This window comes from Dermochelys coriacea, chromosome 3, assembly GCF_009764565.3.
Source record: "Dermochelys coriacea isolate rDerCor1 chromosome 3, rDerCor1.pri.v4, whole genome shotgun sequence".
Taxonomy (NCBI): domain Eukaryota; kingdom Metazoa; phylum Chordata; order Testudines; family Dermochelyidae; genus Dermochelys; species Dermochelys coriacea.
This window is the reverse complement of record NC_050070.1, coordinates 57,582,784-57,605,367: the sequence shown is the minus strand read 5'-3', so window position 1 is coordinate 57,605,367 and position 22,584 is coordinate 57,582,784. Positions and strand designations below refer to the sequence as shown.

The following is a 22,584-nucleotide window of genomic DNA, read 5'->3' as shown; positions in this document are numbered from 1 at the left end:
TATTCGTCATTGACCTTTCAGATTCAGGAAACCTGGAACTCCACTATTGAATTTTTTCAAAGGAATGTCAGCAATTCTGTCTTCTAGATCAATATTTGATTCCTGTCCTTTTGGAATGATGTACTTTTTATTCTAATACTGAGTTTCTATAGTGTTGGGAATATTTGGAGAAATCACAGGTAATAAACAGAATTTTCTTAGATTTTACCTTACAGTTGAACTGTCTGAGTTTACAATAAGGGAAACTAAGAATCACTTTAAACACTGTTTTAGGACTGAAAGTACTACACAATCATATTTTCGGAAGCAAAAGTCACTGCAATGGTCTCCACTGCAGTGGAAGACATTGAGTACTCTAAAGAATTACAGGTTTCAGAGTAGCAGCCGTGTTAGTCTGTATTTGCAAAAAGAAAAGGAGTACTTGTGGCACCTTAGAGACTAACACATTTATTAGAGCATAAGCTTTCATGAGCTACAGCTCACTTCATCGGATGCATTTGGTGGAATTAAGTGAGCTGTAGCTCACGAAAGCTTATGCTCTAATAAATTTGTTAGTCTCTAAGGTGCCACAAGTACTCCTTTTCTTTTTAAAGAATTATAGTATAACATGAGTCTCCTCAGGCTGAATTTAATATTATCTTTTAAAAATTTTACAAATTAACAGCCTGATGTTATATTTCTGGCACACCTAAAACTCCAATTGATTTGAAAATTGAACTTGATTTGAACAAGATTCAAAGACAGGTTTCAGAGTAGCAGCCGTGTTAGTCTATATTCGCAAAAAGAAAAGGAGGACTTTTCCTAACATACTAGTCCAGTATGTTAATTCCTCTGTTCCTGTTTCACTGGGGGTTGAAGGAATGCAGTTTCAAACCACATTATATAAGCTTTAAATAAAATAATAATTATAAATAAAATTAAAATATGTAGCTTTTAATAAAGGGAGAATATATCAGCACAGACACTTTGAATACTGCCAGACCACTTTTAAATTTTAAATTACAGTATCTGATCTGGTAGCTCTGAACTAATACGGTTTATTTTAAGTAACAATCTGTTTGCTACTTAGATTAATGAGACTGAGTGGTAACGACCCTATTGCATTTCTGAGCAGCAGAGCATAGTATTAACATAACTTCTAATTCTGGACTTCAGATGATCCCATTAAAGCTATCATTTGACTCAAATGCATAATTTAGCTTGCATGTTCAGTTTAAAAACATAAGACTAGAAGTAGATTAATATTTACATTTTTAATTGAAATCTCGATAAAAACAAACTTGCTTCTACTGCTCACGAAAGAGAAAAAGAAAAACAAGGAAAAGCAGAGACTTGATAATACAAATACACAAAATTGATACTTACCTTCACTTTGGGATTATCCTAACTGTGTGAGAAACACTACAGTATGCCTGTGTGCTGCGCTATTCTGAAGCTTTCCTTTCTGTTAGCAACAAAGGACATTAAGGGGCTTGATCCTATTCCTACTGAAGTCAATAGCAAAACTCAGTGAGTTCAGCAGGACCAGGAGCAGGACTGGCGACATTAAAACATGTCTTCCTTTTGCTTCTTTCTGTATGAGCTGTTTCCCCTTCGGGCTACACAGATACAAGGCTTTTAAGATTTCTGAAGTAGCAATAAAGAATTGGAACCCCTAAAGTGCATAATGAAGCATCATGCTGCACTCGAATTTATCTGAATTCACTGACCCCATTTTGCCGGTTTGTTTTTAAATAGAAAACACTAGGTTTTCTCTTAATTGAGAAATAATATGTAATCTCTTAAAAATAATATTAAACATGTTGGTACTATACCTACACCTTAAAATTATGCGTGTTATATAACTGACCTTTATATGCTGCAAGTTACAAGTCCTGCATTTATACTGAATTATTCTGTCAAAAAAGATTTTGTACATGCTGTATGTCATTCATGTCTAACCCATAAACTCTTGATACCCACATATGTCTCTTTGCATTTCCTTGCCTACATGTAAACAAGGCTTCTGAGAGATAAACACATTCATTCGTCAGGACAGAAGAGATTTATAATAGATATTTTTAAAACATTACTGTATGGATTCTTTGCCAAGTTTAGAAACCGGACAAAATTAAATGACTCAAAAACTCCTTCTGAGATGGAAAGAGCTTTTTCTCAGTGTACTACATTCTGACATACACATATGATTAGTCCATATCCCATGGGTAAAGTACAAGCTTCAATATTTAAAGGGACCTGTTTTCAATTTGAGTATATTTCACTCACCTGTTTGACTAAGTTGGGATGTGCTTCTGCTCCTTCGAGATACTATGGCAACCACTTTGGCACTGAGGCTGGATCGTCTTTTCTTCCCACCTGTTCCAACTGTCCCAACAGCAGTGTCTGATTGACTCCCATCATTATGTTCCAGTTTGTACATCTCTCCACTCACACTTGTGCTTTTTGTGATGGTTCTCCCTGAAGTCCCCATCCGTCTGCCTTGCATTTGTGGGGTAAACGTGCTATATTTACAAAGTAAAAACATTTAAATTAAGTGTATGTGTTATAGTGTCTCCAAAATGAAATGCATTTGGTTAGCAAATTAATTCAACAGTCATTTTAAAGTAAAATCTTGTTATAACTCTGTTTATTTGGTATCCAAATATATAATTGATTTGACATCTCTCAAACGACATGCTCTCTAGATTGTAATCTATCCTTCACTTCTTCTACAAAAAAATAAACATGATGGTTCTTCAAAAAGGTAGAAACACAGAGATGTATCAATTACATGGAGTCTTGTCTATATACCCATTGAATATATACAGTGATACTCCAGTAATTTTACTTCCAACGTAAACAAATATATTAAACAAAACACAGGTAGGTTAATATACATATATTATAAGCATTGCTCGCAATGGACTGAGCTGTCACTAGATATAGGAGACTCTGTTTGCTACCTGCTACTCTTTACTAAAAGAGGAGAATAAATAACCAGACCCCCATTAAAATAACTCTATTCATTATTATAGGGCAATATATTCCAAGGACCTCAAAGATCAATTGAGTAGCTTGCGAAATGTGACTGGTTCCGTTGTAAGCAAGGACGTAATTTATCTGAGTATCTTCTATGGCTTCCTATTGGTTTTCTCAGGTAAATGCAACAATCCTTCTATGGAGGAAAAAAATATAGTCTTAAGAATGTCATAAATGAGTCAGATAAGGTAGGAGAGGTAATATCTTTTACTGGACCAATTTCTGTTGGTGGAACATACAAGCTTTTAAACTTCACAGAGGTCTTCTTAGGGTCTGAGGAAGGAAACCAGTGTGTCTGAGCTAAATACAAGTCGACACAGATTGTTAACCATAAGGGGTTAAGATATGTTAGGGGAGACCATTTAAAATGAAGTGGGCAATTAGGAGCAAGCAGTGGGACATGTTACAATCTGTTGTATGAATTAAGTTCCCAAGCTTGTCTTTTGAAGTTGTTGTGCAGGTTTCCTTTAAAGATGCGTACTGAGATATGGAATGATCAATTTGTGAAAAGTGTTTGCCCACAGGTGATATGGTGTTTTTGTCTTTTATCATTTTTCTATGCGAGTTCATTGGAGAGCATAATGATTGTCTGGTTTCACCCAGATAGTTGTTGCTGGGGCATTTGATGCTGGATGAGTCAGTTTTATTTTCCAGTTTGCCCACCAACCAATGGGTCTTTCACTAAATTAACTCAAAAAGCAAATCACATAGCCAGGTTTGTTTGTTTGTTTCATTTCCACTTGATAAAACAGCAAATACCTGTTTGAATTTGAGTGCTCTCTATTTATAAACCTCCTGTTTGATGCTGCAGACAAAGACTGGATAGAGCATTGGGAAGTACACTCTAGGGAACAATCCCACTTTAGCAAAGGGACAAACTAAATTACTTAATAAAGTCTAACATCTCAGATTCCTAATACTAGGTGTTACCTTATCTCTAATGGTAGTGCTAAATTGGCAATCATCCCCATATAGACCTGGGAATTTAAACTGCAGCTTGACCCACTATATGTTTTGGAGTTGTTAAATTAGACTCACAGTCTGGGTTCTTGATTTTAGTTGTATTACTACTGATTATCTTTACTGTAATGTACAAACAAAACACAGTGGATAAGTCTGAAGCATGGTTAACTAAGTATTTTATAATCTCCATTTTGAAATGGAAAGTGGAATTTATTGCCAAGGCCTCCTCAGAAGTGATGACATACCAGCACCCTAAAGAAGAGGCTGATTAGGTAGCTTCCTTCGGATGGAGAGGTGGGCTTCTCCGCTTCACTTGGCAAAAAGAACAAGCAGTAAGAAGTATAAGATAGACAAGAAAGATTGTCAGGAGAGGAGTGAAGGGGGCTGGGCTGGAAAAAAGAGTCTTCCTCCTACGTGGGGAGGACCTGACTTTTGTGACTGCCTTGGTGTTTCCATGGATCTGGGCATCGTTAAGCCTTAATCCATTTTTGTCCAATTTTTTGTCCATTTTTGATCACAGAAAAGTATAAAATAAATACAAATCTAGAGTGTTTTTATTGCCACATATCCAGGTTTGTTAATCTACCACAATATAAACAGCACACATAATAACCTCTGTCACTGTGAGATACAAGAAACAGGAAAAATAACATCTTGCAATATTTGTAAGAAAACTATTATTTTGTATAAAAAAGTGATTCTCTGTCTTCCATATAAATATTTGTTTAATCACCTTTTATCACACAGCAGCTTGTTATTGTAAGCTTCAAAGAAGCTTTATGTGGAAACTAAAACATCTATACTCTTGTCTTAGACAATGTGCAATGCTGCATTGCCGTACTCAAGGGACTTTTAGTGGACTACCTGAGGCACAAAGAGCTTAAAATAGGTCCCGTTCCCCCACTATGTAGGAAACCACTTTTGTTTTATATGGAAAGAACACATACATTTTGATATTTCCAATAAAACATTGTTTTATATTTCTTTGTATGCTGCATATAAAAACCTCAATCCTTAACAAATCTGAATCCTTAAGAACCTGCAGCAGTTATCAAGAAAACATTGTCCCTTTCAATTAAACTGTTCCCTTTTTCCAAAAACATCATTGCACAAAAAGATGTTGTACAAAAAGCATCAGAGAAAAGGATTTATGTACAAGATGTTACTACATTTATATTGTCTTCATGAAAGCATGTAACAAACTATAAAATTCAATGGACTGAGCATTACTGACAAGAGTTATGTTATTTTTAAGTAACTACTGCAATGACTATGTACCATTAAGTTAAATTTGCGAACAAGTGCTTGAATTTGCAAACCCTTACTCATTTCAGTAGTCCTTTGATAAGTTCTACCAGTTTCAGTGCAGGAGTTCAAACTTCTTGAATGAGTCAGAGTTTGGTGGATCTGGTATTCAGGAAGGACCTCTCAAATAAATTAATTTAAAAAGCCACATTTTCTAAAATAGACTCTGAATTTGTGCGCCGTTTTATATATAGTCAAATTGCAGCTGGTGCAAGTAGCACAATTCAGATAATTAATTACCTGATTTTTTAAATATAAATAACATTTGTCATTGAAAATCTAATATTTAGTTATCTGGATTCTATAATGCCTGCCTTCAAATGACTGCATGTGTACACTAAGAAATACACAAGACTCCTGGATAGGAAACAAGACACAAAACTCCTGGCTTTTCAATGGATTGTATACATCTAAATAAATAAAATTTAAAAATTACTTCAGGCATCTCCATGCTGTGGACTTCTCCATGGCCAAAACTAATCTCAACCTCATTAGGCCAATCTGATCAGGGTATGCACTTTTTGGGTTTACTGTTAGATCTATGCGCTATAGTGTGATGCATTAACACTGGATGTTAGGATGGGGCATTTAACACATGCATAGCGGTCCGCCATCACGGCACTTTTGAAATAGCTGGAAGGAGGATTCTAAGAGCATTGTGTCTCATAGTCAAAAAGAATGCATAAAACATTATCTCTTTGTATGGTATGCTCCCAGCTGCAGTGTAGCTATACCCTAAACGTCCCCAGTTCAAACCCTGGTGCTGTCATAGATGAAGGCCATCATACTTGCACACAGATTCATTCTTTTCCTTTTTACCCCAGTCATGATAGTAGGCTCACATAACCAAAATATTACCTTTGTGTGTGTGGCGTGGGAAGAGATAAACTCTTCCTCTTGCTCTCAATACCCAAGCAAACTGTTTTACAAGTATGCTGATTGCTTCATAAACTAAATAATCTACCTCACTTGCTTTTACTATTTTATTGTGAGATCAACCTCTTTATAATGACATCTATTTCACTGCAGTAAAATCCAACTTTTCAAAATATCTTATCTAACAGTCATATTTTATTTCATATAACACACTCATTTTGTTCCTCTTTTCCTTCCCACAAATACTTCAATGCCAACTGAATGTGAATCAGGACTACCCAACCCATAGGAATACAGCAGCTAATGCATTCTTTGTATTTACTCTACACACACCAACCAATTAGAAATACTCTAATGAAAGCTACAAAATCCACTTAGAAACTTCTTTTGTGAACAGGGAATACAAATTAGGATTTTCTCTGAGACTTCAATAATAAAACATGAAGGTAAGTGTATATTTTCTAGCTCTGTAACTGAAGGTTGCTAGGACAATTAGCACACTTTAGGAACATACTGCATAGCATTTTAAAGGTTATTTTTGGAAGTTTTGAAACTTCATATTTAAAAAAAAATAGTGAATTCAGGGCTCACGAAATGTGTTAGACTGTCAATACCGCACACTGAACTTTGCATTTATTTATAGAACATGTACCTCTTAGGCTGCAGCAGTGCACACTTATCCACCCTGCGTCAATAACATTCTACCTTGACTCTGACCTGCAAAGGACTGCCTCTATTGCAGTATCTATACTAGGGAACTGAAGTGGTTGAAGTCAGTCATAAAGTGTTCATTGCCTCCGCATCACACTTGCTGAGTTTGTGGAGGAACTGTAGACAGGTTTGCCCTTTGTCTCCCCTAGCTCTCTTTTAAACTATTTCTCTCACAATATTTTCTGGGTATCTTAGCCCACTTCCTGGAGGAAATTTTGAAAGGCGCACTGGGGGAAAGTGGTGAGAGGATTAGTTGAGCCATTTCAGCATGCCCACATCACACTGCCTGTACATTGGTTCAGTGTAAGTCATATTTTAAACCTTCTGAAAGACTAGTCTATTCCAACTTGTTCTTTGGATCATAGGCGTCGTCCTTATGCTGGGAGGTGCTTGACCCCTCGCTCCACTTCAGGCCCTGCCCCCACTCCACCCCTTCCCGTCCCTGCCTAGCCTCTTCCTGCCCCTGCTCCACCCCTCCCTGCCCCGTTCCATGCTCTCCCCTGAGTGTGCCCTGCCCTCTCTCCTCCCCCCCAGCACCTCCTGCATGCTGCTTAACAGCTGATACGCAGCAGACGAGAGGTGCAGCGGGGAGAGGGAGGAGCCGATCAGTGGGGCTGCTGATGGATGGGAGGCATTGGGGGGAGGGAGAGGAGCTGATTGGGGGGCTGCTGGTAGGTGGTGAGCCCTTGCTATTTTTTTCCGTGGGTGCTCCAGCCCTGGAGCACACACGGAGTTGGTGCCTATGCTTTGTATGATTGTCAACTGGCGAAGGACTTTTATGTGTGCACATTAAATGTTGTACGCATGTTCTAGGGCAGTGGTTCTCAAAGCCGGTCTACCACTTGTTCAGGGAAAGCCCCTGGCAGGCCGGACGGGTTTGTTTACCTGCTGTGTCCGCAGGTTCGGCTGATCGCAGCTCTCACTGGCCATGGTTTGCCGCTTCAGGACAATGGGGGCTGCGGGAAGGGCGGCCAGCACGTCCCTCGGCCCGCGCTGCTTCCCACAGCCCCCATTGGCCTGGAGCAGCGAACCGCGGCCAGTGGGAGCCACTTATAATTTAGCAAATTTAAAAAGAAATCCTGTACGTTTCTCATATATATATTTTCTAAACAATTCAAAACTTATAACTATATTTCCTAGTGACCTGTAAAAGCCTTATTAAAAACTGGGGTAGTTCCTCTTTTTGCTTCTTTATGATATATAAAGAACATCAAAGATTCTTCTTAAAGAGAAAAATTGGGTAAGTTTGGTGTTGGGGTTCTGCTTGTTTTATCTTAGAAATTTTAAGTCTTGTCTTCCTGGGCTGGCTGGAGGAATCTGTGGAGGTCTCAGGAGATGCATATTTATAAATTCTCACACCTTAACTACAGGGATTAGGTTACTGAATCTTTAACAGAGATGGCATTTGTCCAAAATATTTGTTAGTTATTGAAGCTAAATAAATGTTAACAAAAACAAACAAAAAACCCAAAATTTTAAATAGTTCACTTAAAAATATCATCCCCTATCAATTGCTCATCTCTCACTCTCACGACTCTTGTGGTGTTAACCTTTCATTAAAACTCCATCTTCATAGGCCTTGTCTGCATTAACCTATTTTTCCTAAAAATTCTCACTAGTATAATTCCACTGATGCTAGCATTGTTGCTGTCCCACAGCTGCTGGGCCCCAATGCGGAATAGACTAGACAGAGACTAGTGGAGATAACGACATAAAGATACAGGACCCAAAGTTTTTTGGGCCAGATCCTCAGCTGCACCAGACCTCAACTCAGCTCAGCGGAAAAGAGAGGGGAAAAGGTGGTTTGAAGCCTTTTTTGTGCTCTCCCAATACCTGGGCTAAATCAATCCCGACATTACTTACTATAACTACAGAGCTGTTCTAAATTCTTCCAGCTTGCAATGGTCCCTTGCGGATCACTGGAGTGTAGTACTCTCTTGCTACATTGCTTGCTGCCATTGGCAGCAGAGAGGTGATATACAGCTAGCTAGGAAAAGGTCAGAGTGACACAAACGAGTCTGTAGCTGGGACGAGACACACATAAACCCTCCTCCCCCGACCAATTTTGGTTTTGGAAATACATTTCCAGCCTTCTTTATACATCATAAAGAAGCAAAAAAAAGCACAAGTGCAATTTTTTTCCTTTGCATGTCACCTTAATGCTTATATTAGATACTACTATACTGTGACCCTGCAAAGACTGAGCTGGACTATTTTCACACTTACATTTAAGCATGTACAGAATTCTTTGGCAGTAGTGGAACATAAATTGGTAGGTTCTGAAGTTAAGATGTCAATTCAGATTCAATTATCAAAGTGGAAATCTAACTGAAGTAAATAGAGTTTTCCAGATTAACACAAGGGTAATGGAGATCAGAGTCAATTGATTTTCAGTGACATAAGTCACCTAACCTTCTCTTGAAGATTCTCTGAGCATCTTTTTCTCTGTAACTACTATTCCAGATGAACATCTTTACAGCACCAAGTTTAAGTTGTTTCTAATTATCACCATAGCAACACTGTTACCATTACTACAGTGGCTTCAGCCATTCAGTATAATTAACAATGATTAAATATTGATTCACAAACAGTATTAACAAACTAAAAATCATGAATGTGTACACTAATTCCAGTTACAGATAATTTAACCGTATTTCTGTATTATGGACAGAACTTCCGAGTTTTGAAAATCTTGGTATTTTACTATGTAATAACTTAATTTCATACCTTTTATTAAAAAGCCACCCATAGTAGATGTAAAAAATGATAGTTTTCCTAATTACATAAAATCCTGTATTCAAGCCATCACATATACTAGGATTTCTTTGGATTTGCATATTACTTACTTTAAAAACACTGGACCTCAGACATCCTGAAACACTGATTTTTTAGTAATAGTTTTTGCACTTTACATGACAAAAGAATGAAAGTGAATGAATGAAATAAGTAGTACCTATATCTTAATTTGTAACCATTTTTGGTTGAGTCTGGTTCTTTGGTTTGTATTTTTATGTGCCTTTTTCAGATTGTTATTTATATGAATAATTAATAAGGCTTACATAGAAATGTAAATGAAAATATAGGTTTAATGACAGATAACTGACTTAAATATTTATTATATTTTACCCACCACATGTAGAAATAAACCATTTTTAACTAGATCAAAAAATAACTAATTTTGTTTTATTGTTTATTCTTTTTTTAAAATGTTTTAACATTGAAAACTAAGGGTCTGATTCTTCTTCCACTGAAATGGAATAACAAAACTCCCATTAAGAAAAGGAGTACCCGTGGCACCTTAGAGACTAACAAATTTATTAGAGCATAAGCTTTCGTGAGCTACAGCTCACTTCATTGACTTCAATGAAATCAGGATAGGGCTGTAAATTCAAACCATATGCGTTGTCCTTCAGCACTATGCACTCCTGACAGATTATTAAATTCTAATCATATTGTGTGCCAAAGAGGAGCAGAAAGTTTACTTTATGAATGAAAAAAAGTTTTAATTATAATCTACCAAAACAATAATTTATGTAACTAAAATGGATTGTAAGTAAAATGAGATCCCTACCAAACTCCAGTAAATTAACTTTGTATTTCAATAGCCAGAAGCAAATATGAAAACAGTACTTTTGCAATCTATTGTATTTATTTGAAAGTTGTACTTCACTGGTATTTCATTCATTCACCAGAATAAGAATGAACCATGAGGACTCAAATATCTATTCAAAGAGTACTATGTTCTGAACTAACTGGCATAAAAAATAACCCTTAAGTAAATCCTGCAAAAAGAACACTGAACAGGCACAATGTAAACAATCTATATAACCAGAGGCAGAGACCAATTACATATATTTAAAGTGTTTTAATACATATTTCATAGATAAGGAAATAATTTTCATTTAGAAACACACATTAGAAACACAGCTATTTTTCTGTGGTTGTATCAAATGCATACCAGTCATACATACGTTTTTATCACATGAAAAAGAAAAGTAAATATTGAATAGCTAATTAGAAATGCTTCACCAATAAATTCACCTATGTAATATCAGCTATGTAAATAAATTCTGTTAAAAATTTAAGCTAGTCATTAGCCATGATCATAGCTAAAATCATGATTCTTTCATCCTCTTAGGCATATTGATGGTTCATAAAGAGATGTTTTAGATATATATGTGCATAATCACCAATCTTTACTCCATTTGTTTTTCCAATACAAGGAGCCATCAGTAAGTAAATAATTTCTAGTATTCCTTGCAGTATGGAAGAAATTAAGATAAGGCTTGTCTTTACATAGCTGTAATGACTTGAATCCTTAGAATCACCAGCCTCCACCAGCATAGCTAGTAAGCGTCTTGCCTTTTCTGCTGAATGCAGAATCATGTAGTAATTCTTAGCCCCCATGGCAACCTTTTACAATGAAGTAGCTCATTAATACTAATAACTATCTAAGCATGCAATAGTTTTGGACCAAAGGGAAAGATGATAATGAATATCACATTTCAAAAAAATAAATTCTTTTTATTAGAAGTTTCTCAGATTTCAATATCTCCAAACTATAAAGTGTCTGTCTATATTGCTTTGTCAGCCTTAGAAATATATTAACCTACAATAAATTATATTTGCTGTAACATTCATGCCTCTACAAAATATAGCATTTAATAGATTAATTCAAATATTCTTTTTTCTCAGAAAACGCAGGGGATAACATACCCTTCTTTACTGATTTTTTTGCCAGCTAAGACTAAAATAACCTAGTTCTTTTCACATCAGATGGAAATTAGCTGGACCAAAGAAATACTCAGTAATTTTTGTACAGTCTATACTAACTCCAACCTTTTTTTTGTTTTTAAATTTCTGAAACTGTCAGTCTTCAGTAAAATGGGGGAAATAATTCAAAATTATTTAGGTGCATTACATAAGAATTGCATATTTCTTTTAATATGCTTTCCAAGAATACTTGTACAAGTTAGTTTTTGTTGCCAGAAATAAAATTTTGTTCACATAAACGGAGTAAAAAAGTCATGTGAACATATATTTGCAGGAGTTTGATGCTGGAAATGTTTAATGGCTATCTAGAAAGCTATTTGAGAGTTTGGGAGCCATCCAATTAGGAAGCAGAAACAATACTAACAATACAACATGAGTTAGGTGACAAATCACACAGCCCAATTAACTAAATACAAGTATGAAACATATAAAGCAATAGCTTAATGAATTGTTTGTAAAAATCCAGAAATGTGTTCATATTAATAATATATTGAACAAATGATGAACAAACTCACTTTTAAAAATCACTCTGTGGACAATATTTGAACAGAAATAAAGCTCACTTCATCCGATCCTAATAAATGAATAGTCTGGCCAGCAACTTCAGTGAGAAGTGCAGTAACTCTTAAACACAACTACTTCTCAACACAACTGAGGAAACTTGCTCAACAGTACCAATAATGCACTAAAATCACAATTTTTCCTTTGCTATTTGAATAACTCTCCCTAATAAAACCGATTTGTATCTCCATAATAAAACACTATGTTTGTTTCTGTCTGTCCCCAGTAGATGAACTGCACATAGTGTGTGTGATCTCACTGCTCTTTATGGAATACAGATGCATTGTTAGTACCAAGCACATTATTTTTGGTCTTTAAACAATAGACAACAGCAATAATAGTACTGATAACAGACACAAAATAGAAAAGGAGCAGGGAAAAGGAAGGGGAGAGGGGGGAGGGAAGAAAAGGGAGATGAGATGAAGAAAAGGAGAAGAATAGAAAGGAGTAGAGGTGAAGAAGAGAAGAGGGAATACTTCTGATGTCACATATCATGGACACCAGCTAATAATAATATAAATTACAATTTTAAAAATGTTATAATGTAGCAGTTTCTTAAGAAGAAGGAAGGTAATTAGATAATTTAAAATACACATGCAGTGCCTGACACTAAATTTTTCATGTGAAGATGTTCTAAAAGGATTAAAGACTTCATCTCTCTCTCTGACAGTCACAGTGTAAAGTGAAGGATTACTTTACACTGAAGGATTTGAAAAATCATTATCTTTAGATAATGAATAATTTGAGAATTAATTACCCTGGCTTCACCAAGGAATAATTCAAGCATTAATTACCCTGGCATATATGGAAATGGTATTTCTTCCTGTATTTTTTTGTATTTTCGTGGAGGTAGAATGGCTGAGGTAAATTTGTTTTTTATTAAAGGTGCCAGCCACATTAATAATCTTGGAGACTAACATCTTCTATTTTTCCCTATGACAAGAATAGCTATGACAGTCACATCACCCCACCAATGTGCAAACCTATCTGATGAGATAGGGGTAAATTAGTCAGTCTCCAAGCCCACTCATTTCTTAGTCTCTTCAATAAAACCGACAACAAAGATGCCAGTTCATGAAACGAAAAGGAGTACTTGTGGCACCTTAGAGACTAACAAATTTATTTAAGCATAAGCTTTCATGAGCTACAGCTCACTTCATCGGATGCATTTGGTGGAAAAAACAGAGGAGAAATTTATATACACACACAGAGAACATGAAACAATGGGTTTATCATACACACTATAAGGAGAGTGATCACTTAAGATAAGCCATCACCAGCAGCAGGGGCGGGGGAAGGAGCAAAACCTTTCATGGTGACAAGCAAGGTAGGCTATTTCCAGCAGTTAACAAGAATATCAGAGGAACAGTGGGGGGTGGGGTGGGGTGGGGGGAGAAATACCATGGGGAAATAGTTTTACTTTGTGTAATGACTCATCCATTCCCAGTCTCTATTCAAGGCTAAGTTAATTGTATCCAGTTTGCAAATTAATTCCAATTCAGCAGTCTCTCGTTGGAGTCTGTTTTTGAAGCTTTTTTGTTGAAGGATAGCCACTCTTAGGTCTGTAATCGAGTGACCAGAGAGATTGAAGTGTTCTCCAACTGGTTTTTGAATGTTATAATTCTTGACGTCTGATTTGTGTCCATTCATTCTTTTACGTAGAGACTGTCCAGTTTGGCCAATGTACATGGCAGAGGGGCATTGCTGGCACATGATGGCATATATCACATTGATAGATGCGCAGGTGAACGAGCCTCTGATAGTGTGGCTGATGTGATTAGGCCCTATGATGGTATCCCCTGAATAGATATGTGGACAGAGTTGGCAATGAGCTTTGTTGCAAGGATAGGTTCCTGGGTTAGTGGTTCTGTTGTGTGGTGTGTGGTTGCTGGTGAGTATTTGCTTCAGATTGGGGGGCTGTCTATAAGCAAGGACTGGCCTGTCTCCCAAGATCTGTGAGAGTGATGGGTCGTCCTTCAGAATAGGTTGTAGATCCTTGATGATGCATTGGAGAGGTTTTAGTTGGGGGCTGAAGGTGATGGCTAGTGGCGTTCTGTTATTTTCTTTGTTGGGCCTGTCCTGTAGTAGGTGACTTCTGGGTACTCTTCTGGCTCTGTCAATCTGTTTCTTCACTTCATTGATGACATCTTCATCATCTGGACCCATGGAAAAGAAGCTCTTGAGGAATTCCACCATGATTTCAACAATTTCCATCCCACCATCAACCTCAGCCTGGACCAGTCCACACAAGAGATCCACTTCCTGGACACTACGGTGCTAATAAGCGATGGTCACATAAACACCACCCTATATCGGAAACCTACTGACCGCTATTCCTACCTACATGCCTCTAGCTTTCATCCAGATCATACCACTCGATCCATTGTCTACAGCCAAGCTCTACGATATAACCGCATTTGCTCCAACCCCTCAGACAGAGACAAACACCTACAAGATCTCTATCATGCATTCCTACAACTACAATACCCACCTGCTGAAGTGAAGAAACAGATTGACAGAGCCAGAAGAAAATCAAAAATTCAACCTAGTGCCCTCTAACTCTGGATTAGGGACTTGGCAGATGGGGTGGCCTTTGTGCCAGGGATGCACCTTCTGCTGTTCCTGTGAAAACCTGGCCAGATGTGTCCAAGTTATGAATCTCTGAAAGCTGGAAGTTTACACATGCTCAGTGAAGACAGAGAAGTTTAATCATTAAAATCTGCAAAGATTCTGTCTTCACAGAGCATACTCCATGGCCTCACAGCTCCAAGTGCTGTCCAGGCCGCACATATGTTGTCCACACAGAGGGGACTTAGGCTTGCTCCAGTTTAGGGCTACAGGGACAAAACTAGATTTTCCCTGTAATTGCTGATCCCAACAACTCTGGACCGGAGGTGGGGGGGCATGGTGTCAGGCACTGGAACTGAGAGCAGGGAGCCTGTAGCTGCTGTGCTCTCAGTGACCCTCCTATTGGTGCCCAGGCAGAGTGCAGGAGGACACTGTCTGATTCAAATGCAGAGGGTATGAACTGGACTAGGGGGAAGGAGAGGAAAGGAATAGATTGCAGCAAGGAGCCTGGTGAGACTGGGACTGGAGGAGGGAGAGAAATCGTGGCAAACAGTTGGAGGCTGACTGGAAATAGGTGGGGAGACAAAAACTGGTATGGTTGGACAAGGAGGCTGAGGGTATGTCGTCACTTTGAGCTGGAGGTGTAAACTTCAGTTTGAGAAACTGTAATTCTCGGCTCAAGGAGACATACTGATGCTAGCTCTGACTGAGGTAGTGGGCTAAAACCACAAGTGTACCACAGCAGCATGAATGGGAGTGGGGCTAGCTGCCCCATATGTACCCATCCAAGGCATTATGTATGTCATTGGGGCAGCTAGCACCTTTCACTGCCATGGCTGCACTCTATATTTAGTACACTAGCTCAATCACAGCTAACACACGTCTCCTGGAGCTGAGAATTACACTGTCCAGCTCTAGCATAGACATACCTGGAGACTCGGTGGAGGGGGGAAGTGAGGTTAGAACTGGGAGCTGGGGGGCAGAAACTGATACTGGGCTCCAATAAGGGAAACTTAATTCTATATCTATAACTTTAATTCACCCCGCACACACACCCATCTCCATGCATATGCATTCTGATACAGTCTGTAATTACATGATCACGTTCTATTTTTTCCACAGGACCCCAGTCTCATTCAGGGTGCAAGATGGATACTGCTCACTTAATGAGCAGCTACTCAATAATTTGTTTTGCTTCCATTGTTCAAGATGTGGCCCCAGTGTACACTATACAAACCCCACACTGAAGACAGAATTATTAACTTTCTGATGGTCTTTTCTACGGTATTCATCCCTTTAACAGCGGAATACTTCACAAACATAATTATTTTCACAACACCCCTAAGAAATAATTAGGTATTATTATCCAATTTTACAGATGGGGACCTAAGGCACAGAGTACTTCACATTACATCGTAATGTATATGTTCACAGCACAACTCCCATTGGCTTCAGTTGCAGCAGCAAGTGCCCAACATTTCTGCAAATCAGACCCCAGGGTCTCAAATCAGGCACCCAAAAATGCAGAATACACAATTAATGATGATCTGCAAAAATGTGGTTTAAGAGACTTGCATAGTATCACACAGAGTTCTGTGGCCAAGGCAGAGATAAAATTCAGTTCATAAGAGCAGCATTCAACTACCTTAACCATGAGACCATCCTTTCTCTTCCTGCAATACTTCCTCATTCACTACACACCTTTCAGCTTCTGCAACACGAGACCCTGATTCATCCTCCTCTTGTACTGAATAAGGCATGGATTTGTGGAAAAACATTATATGATCACATCATTAATGATTGTAATAATGCATATGCACCAGGGGGCCTGAATTAAGATTGCACAGACAGCCTTAATTCTGGAATTCCCTAACTTTTGAGCGCTTGACTTTGCAACCATAACGCTCTTTGAACATAATTTTTTGTGTACAGTATTTCATTAATAATCGCAGGAGCCATCCACTTCCTCCAAGTTATATAATTCTGAAGTAGGGATATGGTATTAATTTGAGGTTTTGTCATGTTTCAGTGATTTGTTTATACTAGTACATGAACTCACATATAGGCAATAAAACTAGTCAAATACTATTTTTTGATGAATGTATTAAAGGAACAATACTGTTGTTGAATAATTTATCTCATTTTTTTGCATGAGTATTCACATCAGTCTCAGACACCAATAGAATGCTTTTAGTTTCCTTTTTTTAGACTAATGTCTGAAAAAGATGAAATACAAAGCACTCCTGATAAAATGTTATTAAGAATTTGACCTAAAATGAGAATTACAAGGGGATTAAGAGTAGGAAAAACAGTAGTTAATAAAGGGCTGAAGCTGTAGGTAGCTATGTTTCCTTACTCTTTTTCATCTGCGGAGTATTAGAGCCTGAGGATCCTTGGTGATTTAAATTCATTTTGATTTCTTTTCAGATCCCTTTGTATGACATTCTACTCTATTCCTGGACATTATCAGTCTCAGTCAGAATATTGCATTGCTAGACCACCCATCTTGAGTATCATATACACATATTTTTCTGACTTTCCACTTCTTAGTAACTTTGTCCTCTTTCTAACACCCCTTAACGTATTGGAAGACATACATTTCTCTTTTCTATTCTGTCTGATACCTTCATTCTTTTGCTTCAGTTATGAATTCCACCTGCAACTATAATCTTAAGTCAACTTTTTAGGAGACCTGAGGCCAACTGCGAATAACTGAATGACTAACTTTTAAAAAATATCAATCTGTACTAAAATACTATTTCTTATTTCAGGGAAAAAAACAACACCACCTGACCAATGGAAGGTAGTTCTCATGAATGCTGCTCACAGAAATGCTGAGACCCAGACACACAAAAGAAATTAGGAGCCTAAATCCTATTTTTGGCACCACTGTGATGCACAGTCCTGTAGGTGCCTAAACTCACTGGGCATTTAAATTTCCACTGCATAAGTTTCCTAGACACATATGTTTTTGCTGTCAAAGGTCCCTAGGCACCTATGTTTCTGCCACTGGGCATATACTCTGCAGCTGAGGGAACCCTCACATCAGAATAGCCCATAGTCCAGTGATTAGGGAACTCACTGGAGAGACGGCAGATCTCTGCTCAAATCTCTTCTCTCCATCAGGAGGGCTTGAGCAGGATGTTTCCCACATCCCGGGTGAGTACCCTAAATATGGGGCTAAAAGATATGAGGGAGGTCCTCCTCTTCTCCCCACCCCAACTCCAGGAGAGGATTGCAAACAGAGACAGGTGCCTCCCTTTAACCGAGTCTTAGGCACCTATCTCCATGAGAGGGGCAGGGCTTAGCATACACCTCTCATTAGCATCTCCCAGTGGCTAGTGTAATAGGCTCCCTGTCTAGAAAGCTGGCTTTTGTGGGTGGCATCATAAGGTACCTATCTCCTCCCATTAATCGTATAGGAACCTTGGCACCTAACTCAGGCTTTTTGAATCGCAGTGTGGTTCCTAGGTGCCACAAAACCAAGTGCTGCTATGCCTAAGTCCTTTTGTGCACCTATACATAGGTGCTGGAACTAAGGGGGTTGGCTCCAAGTGGTTTCCATTATATACAAGGTTTGTAGTCTGATTCAATGGCTCTCAGCATCCCCCCTATAAAATTGTTTCAGCACCTATTTTGAAGAAACCATATAGAAGAAACTATGGCAATGAGGGCCAAATAAGTCTATATAGAAGAAACAATGGCATCTATATAGAAGAAACTATGGCAATGAGGGCCAAATAAGTACCTGGATGGGCGAACCGGTATTAATAGCAAAAAATACCATGGTTTCCCTTGGTTACATACAACTGTGAAGACCTCTCCTTATTTCAAATGTATGTTCCTCACTCAGTAGCAGATGCTCAATTTTGATTTAGGCATAGAATCATAGAAATGAAAGCCTGGAAGGGACCTCGAGAAGTCATCAAGTCCAGCTTCCTTCACTGTGGCAGGACCAAGTAAACCTAGACCATCCCTGATAAGTGTTTGTCTAACTTATTTAAAAAAGCTTCCAATGATTGGGAATCCATGACCTCCCTTGGAAGCCTATTCCAGAGCTTAACTACCCTAATAGTTAGAAAGTTTTTTTTAATATCTAAGATAAATCTCCCCTTACTTCTTGTCCTACCTGCAAAGGAGGTGTAGAACAACTGATTCCCGTCTTCTTTCTAACACCCTTAACATATTGGAAGACTGTTATCAAGTCTCCCCCAGTGTCTTCTTTTCTCAAGACTCAACATGCCCATTTTTTTAAACATTTCCTCATAGATCAGGTTTTCTAAACCTTTTATCATTTTTGTTGCTCTCCTTTGGCATCTTTCCAATTTGTCCACATCTTTCCTAAATTGTAGCACTCAGAATTTGACACAGTCCTCCAGCTAGGGCCACCCCAATGCCGAGTAGAGTGGGACAATTACCTCCTGTGTCTTACATATGACACTTCTGTTAATACACCCTATAATCATATTAGTCGTTTTGCAGCTACATCACACTGACAACACATATTCAATTTGTGGTCCACTATAGCCCCCAGATCCTTTTCAGTAATACTACCACCTAGACAGTTATTCCTCATTTTGCAGTTGTGCATTTGATTTTTATTTCCTAAGTGTCATACTTTGCACTTGTCTTTATTGAATTTCATGAAACAAGCTGACCAAAACCTTTCACCTACCAAAGGATAGACTCAGATTCCACCTAACCCATTTGTCTACTCCTGTGTAGTGACAGGCTCTTGCTATTGCTCTCAAGAGCCAGACTCCTGGCTCTTGAGAGCAATAGCAGCCAGTCCCAACATGAGAATGGCTTTCCCCCAACTAACAGAATGTCATTCAGATAGGCAAGAGTTTTAAAGGGGCAACGCAACATAAAGATATCCCTTCTGCTTTGTACCTGAGAGCTAGGGAGTAGAAGAAAAGATACTGTTGTCTCAAATATACCTCCCACATCCACTTCAAAACTGAGACAGAAGACCACGCACTACCACTTTCCAGGTAATCAGGGTGCCAAAGAGATGACCTATTATCAAAGCAGACCATTTTTGGTTAGAAAGTTCCATAACAGACAGGGTTTGATCCCATCTGGCTTTATGTAGAAGGCAGACAGCATCTGCTGCAGCCTTCTGCTGCCTATATGGTTTGGAAAGCCACTGGAGAGGGCTCTTCCTTTGCCAGAATTAAATCTTCCACCATCTCACAGACTTGGTCACCGCATGCTCCTTTATTTCTCAGTCTGATATGGACAATTTAGATTACACCTTAGATTGAAGCTCAGTTACAGAATCCCTCTTTTGCTGGGCCTTTAATAAAGTTTATTTAGAGACTGTGGTTTATCTCCAGCATCTGAGACATTCCATGCTCATGATAGGCCTGCCTTAGACTTAACCCCTAAAGTTTCCAGTAAGTCAATAGTAGCATTTTATATTGATTTTACAATTCTGTGTATTGGTTTTTAAATTGGACATTTTTTATTTAATTCATTAATACCCCACCCCCCCAGCTCCTTAGTCATGTACTATTAACAATTCATCCATTTAATTTGAAATGCTTTGGTTGTAGGTAGGGCATTATTTCATTTTGCACCTTGTCAATGGAATGAACTGCTATAGTCAAATAAATTCAAGTCTCATCTTGGCAGCTTGGCTTTCAGCTAAACACTGCTCAGACTATTTTCTTTTATTATTAGTTCTCCGTTTTAAACCCCTGCAAGACAGTAGGAATGAGCACCATTACGGGATATGAATTCAACTGTATTATGGTCAAACCTGATTAACTTTTCAATCATTTTGAACTTTCGCTGGTTAAATTTTAAAGGAGGGAGATATTTAAATTCCTTTTAAAAAAGCTCCTCATTGTTGGAAGATGTTTGCAAGTTAACTTCTTTCCTCCGTGAAAGAAGCTGGATAAAAGTGCAAAAGAACCAGTTTGTTAATAACAGATGTTTGTGTTATAACTGCAGCTTTTAAAGAAAAAGGTGACGTGAGATGTATTTTGTTTTGTTTTTTGACTCCTGGTGTACTTTCCTATATCTTTAGAGCCAAAACCCATTTTAAATAGTTAAAATTTTCAGCCAAAACAGCTGAATTTGTGCAAGGTTGTAACATGAGCTGAAAAAATAAAATCCTGTGCTAGGCTTTTCTAGAGCTTTAAGTTATAAATAATTGTAGACAATAACTGTAAATAATGTAATAACGTTTCTAAAACTGTACCTAACAAAAAAAGATCACTATCTTTAGTACAAGGTGGTTCTAAAAAGTTTAGATTGCTATGTAACCTTGTCTACCCTGAAATTATTTTTCAGCTAACAACATTCCACAGTAGAATGGGATGGGTAAAAATGTACTGAACTACACTTTAAACTTAGATGTGAAGTTCCTTAGCTTTTATATTCATTTCTTACCACTGGGTAAAATATTCATGATGGCTTTTGTTTGTTTTTGACAAGAATACCCAAATGTTGTTATGTACATCTTTTGTGTGTATAACACACAAATCATGGATTACAATGCACCCAAATCTATGCAAATGTGTATCCATGCAAATGCATGTGAACATCTGATGTAGTGCAAATGAGGGTCACTCAGTTTTGAAAACCCTTGCCAAAATAAATAAATGTATAATATATAACTTTATGGCAATGCTTTATTAGATCTTGTTTGAATCTAAAACATTTCTATAGCCTTTAACTTCCTCTTATTTTATTATAGTAATATGAATTTGAAAGTGTGGGCTAAATTTTGCAAATTATCTCAAGGAATATTGTTTTTTTTTTAAATATGGGCTTAGTGCTACTCCAGATGCAATTCCCCCAATCAATGAACACTGAGAGATCTTGTGCATAGAATAAATGAAAAAATGTACATAGTAATAAGTTAACTTAAATATAGTATTTTTACAAAAATAATTTGTAATGGAAAATTCCAAGCTGGAAAGGAATCGTCTGAAGACATGGCAAGGCACAGTCAACGCAACAAGAGTCCAATGAGGGTTTTTTATTACTTTATTTTTAATGATAACAATAGCCATGGAACGTCTGCAGTCTGTCAGCACTACTGGTTGCAGCTGTGGACATAGTCAGCTGTGGAAGCAGTACATTCTTTGGAGAAATATCAGCTAATTAATCTCATTATGTCAATGATAGCTATAAACAATTGAACTGCCGGCATCACAAGTATTGATTATTATTTTAAATCAAAAGTGAACCTCACACTGGATGAACCTAAATGCTCTATTATCTGTTTATAATACAAAACCTAGGCTACAAGGAACCAGCTAAATAAGAACCGCATTGGAGACAAACTGTCTGTAATAAGAAAAGGAGTACCCGTGGCACCTTAGAGACTAACAAATTTATTAGAGCATAAACTTTCGTGAGCTACAGCTCACTTCATCGGATGCATTTAAGTGAGCTGTAGCTCACGAAAGTTTATGCTCTAATAAATTTGTTAGTCTCTAAGGTGCCACGGGTACTCCTTTTCTTTTTGCGAATACAGACTAACACGGCTGCTACTCTGATACCTGTCTGTAATATACTCCTATACAACTCAGAGTCATGCGCCTCATTCTGACCCACCATTTCTAATACAGCAGCAGACCACAGTATTCACTCCAATTCTTTTCTTATTGGTGTCCCATCCTCCATACTGTGTTAAAGTGTTGTATTTCTGTTTAACTCCTGGACCACTGAAATGGCCAAACTGAACTGTTTAAAATGAACAAATCAATGCAATCATCATCACATTCTAATTCTTAAAATGCAACTTTTTGCCATGTTTACATAATCACATTGTCTTTGTACTAAGGCCAACGC

At 37.8% G+C, this 22,584-nt stretch overlaps 1 protein-coding gene across 48 annotated transcripts in view; it reads right to left on the bottom strand.

Moving 5' to 3' along the window:
• RIMS1 (regulating synaptic membrane exocytosis 1) overlaps positions 1-22,584 on the bottom strand; it is a 490,129-nt gene that overhangs the window by 56,856 nt on the left and 410,689 nt on the right. For 30 of the 48 annotated variants that reach the window (XM_043510457.1, XM_043510458.1, XM_043510461.1 and 27 more), the window contains one exon: positions 2,266-2,501. The exons of the other annotated variants lie outside the window; for them this stretch is intronic. In XM_043510457.1, the coding sequence (XP_043366392.1) occupies positions 2,266-2,501 (236 nt within the window). The remainder of the gene's footprint in view (positions 1-2,265; positions 2,502-22,584) is intronic. 48 annotated transcript variants of the gene reach the window in all.